Genomic DNA, 2987 nt, shown 5'->3' with positions numbered 1-2987 from the left:
CATATATATTCAAGAAAGTTGGCGTCAACAGGTGGAGAACAGGCGTTGGGATTCAGGTGTGGAGAGAAAAAAAAAAAAATCCTGACCCTATGACTCTGTGTTCACCTATTGACCAAAAGGTGTTGCCATTACTTTGAACTGTGTCACTGTTAGAGGCTGATCTTCAAAGATTCTAAATAAGAGACACTAAATTGCACATGTAATTAATTTTGTATGTACGTAAAATAAATGAAATAAATGGGCGTGCTGCATGGGATCTACAGATTGTGGTGCAAACAGGCTTGGTTCTGCCAAAGTAATGAGCAGATTGCATGTTCTACTGGCAGTTTGAGGTTTAAAGTCGGGCGGGGTGAAAAATTGACTTTATCGATTGCTCAAATGATTTGTTTTCGAAAAATTTCGGTTTCAAAACCTGGATTTTTTTTATTTTATTTTGAGATATGGAAGCCAAATCTTCTCCTTTAGCTCCCAAACCTCAGTTGATCACTTTTTGTTGTGTGTAACTGATAAACTAGCTGCAAACATTTAGTTTTTAAATTAAGGGATGTTTGATTTCAAAAGCCAGTTCTTGAAAGCAAAATATGACATTTGTCGTTGCAGTTATATAACGCTATGAGAGGGGAAAAATTGAGAGATTTGGTGGGAAAAAAATCTAAGATTATACCATATTATATCATATTGCCCAGCCCTAGTTCCAAGCAATGGAGATTAAGGTAATACAGATAATTAAAATTCATGATAATACTAAATAATATTTATAGTGCACCTCCCAGCCTATATCTAGGTACTATGAAAAGTAAAAGATAAAATTGATGGAGAAAAATAATCTTTAGATTATTTTAATAAACATGGGATAACATCAAAAATTCCTTCTTTTTTTGTTTTGTTTTATTGTATAAAGATTGTCTGCCGTCCTGCTCCAGTCATTTGAGCCAGTCTGTGTAGACATTTTTTTCTTTATTGATGTTATTCTATTAATTAATCCAGATATGTTAGCATGGACCCAGGATCTCTCTCCATCATTGTACCATTCCCTCCTTTGTGACTGCAGACATTGTACGTGTCAGTTTAAGCCTGACTTTAAGAAGTACTAACAAAGACACATAAAAAAGCATCAAAGTTGAGTTTCAGACATGGAAATTTGCTTTACATGCAGCCATTTTTTCACATTTGCATCTCCTCCATCCATTAATTTGTGCAGTTTGGTCATTAGAATATGATCTTCATATGAAGCTGAAACTTGTTGCTCCATGCGGCTTTGATACCATCCCTATTTATATGTGAAATATAAATAGTTTCCTATTGCAAAGCTGTAGGACGAAGTATAAATGCAAAAAAAAACTTTTTTTCCTGCACATTTGAGGTCTTATTACCAAGTAGCAACAGAAAGCTGCAGACAGAAATCTGTAAGTTTCATTCTGTTCCAGACACAAAAGCTCCTCCTCTGTTTTGTTCTGAGCTAAAATAAGTGAATAATGATCATAAAAACACATAAAATGGTCTTTTTTTTTCCAACTTGAAAAAATCCAAATTTTAATTCTAATTATGTTGTTTTGTTTAAGGATCAAAGCAGTACAGCGCCTCAATAGCTTTCACTCTGGCCCTGTTTTCACACCTCGTGAACCACGTGAACATCCGGCTGCAGGCCGAGCTGGAGGACGGGGAGAGCCAGGTGCCTCCGCTTCACACCGACGCTGCAGGTGAGATGGAGAAGTCCCTCTCAGACAGGACAGAAAAATCACAGCAATGCAATTTTTTTTGCAAGGATGTTTTTAAGGATTGCATTTAAAAATTTTACCTTTTCTATTCAAAGTGATGAAAAATGACATTTTTTTCCCCTTTACATAGATGACCTTGAGATGAGAGATTTGTCAATTGCAGAGGTGGATCCTTCCAGGGAGAGGCCTCTGCAGAATGGCTCTCTAGAGCAGGAGGATGAGGAGGACAAGGATGAAGACGGCGGTGAGCGAGCCAAAGTTAAAAAGCTCAGCAGTGAAGAAGAAGACCAGCGGAAGACTGAGGAGGAGAAACAGAGGCAGAAGAAGAAGTACACCCGCCTGTCTCGGCTGCGCCGCCGTCGCTGCGCACACAAAGGCGGTCCAGGAGAGGACGAAAGCGATCTGAGCGAAGGATTCGAGAGCGAAGAGGACGAGGAAGATGATGAAGGAGGAAGGGTCCGCGCTGATTCGATGGGCGGAACGGCAGCGGACGAGCCGCTTAACCCCGGATCTGGGACGAAGGAGATGAGGAGGGATGCCCTGGGTGAGGAAGGCGGCTGGGAAAGCGGCTCTGAGGAAGAGGAAGGAGGAACAGCTTTTGATGTGGAGACCGACTCTGACATGAACAGCCAAGAGTCCCGCTCAGACCTGGAAGACATCGAGGAAAGCGAAAACGCAGAAGGTCAGGCCCAGCAGCACGAGGAGGAAGAGGAAGACCAACCCAAGGCAAAGGGAGAAGAGAGGGATGGGGAGACTCCTCCCAGCTCCAACGGGCCCCTGGTGCAAAGCGACTCCAGCATCAGCAGCAACCTGCAGGCCATGTCCTCCCAACTCTTCCAGTCCAAACGCTGCTTCCGCCTGGCTCCAACGTTCAGCAACAAGCTCCTGAGGCCTGCTCCCGCTTCGTCTTTGGGAATTCCTGCCCCCACGGAAACCTCTGCTCCTCCCTCCCAGGAGACGCCCCCTCCTCCTGGAGATTTACACTGCGACCTGAACCCTGGTACTGCCAACGGAACAAACGACAATGGTATAGTATATTCAGCCTCTTTATTTCATGCACATTGACAATTTTAATCAAATTCTGGAGAAAAACAAGTACTTGTTCACATTTAGTCATTTTACAACCATAGATTTAGATGGAGATGGATTAAGGTTAATTTGCTTTGGCATCCATTCTCCCCTTCCCCCTCTGGGGGACGCCTGACCGAGAGAAGACGACCTCACTGATTGTTTTTGTTTGCTTGTTTTCTTTTTTTTTTTTTTTTTTTT

At 42.4% G+C, this 2987-nt stretch overlaps 1 protein-coding gene across 1 annotated transcript in view; it reads left to right on the top strand.

Moving 5' to 3' along the window:
* The window catches only part of smg5 (SMG5 nonsense mediated mRNA decay factor), a 41728-nt gene that overhangs the window by 24100 nt on the left and 14641 nt on the right, over positions 1 to 2987 (top strand). The window contains exons 9-10 of the mRNA XM_015402451.1: positions 1563 to 1700; positions 1849 to 2745. Coding sequence (XP_015257937.1) covers positions 1563 to 1700; positions 1849 to 2745 — 1035 coding nt within the window. The remainder of the gene's footprint in view (positions 1 to 1562; positions 1701 to 1848; positions 2746 to 2987) is intronic.

This window comes from Cyprinodon variegatus, unplaced genomic scaffold (assembly GCF_000732505.1).
Source record: "Cyprinodon variegatus isolate N-32 unplaced genomic scaffold, C_variegatus-1.0 Scaffold0, whole genome shotgun sequence".
Classification (NCBI taxonomy): domain Eukaryota; kingdom Metazoa; phylum Chordata; class Actinopteri; order Cyprinodontiformes; family Cyprinodontidae; genus Cyprinodon; species Cyprinodon variegatus.
Note: the sequence above shows the minus strand (reverse complement) of the source record. Positions and strands in the feature narration are given on the sequence as shown.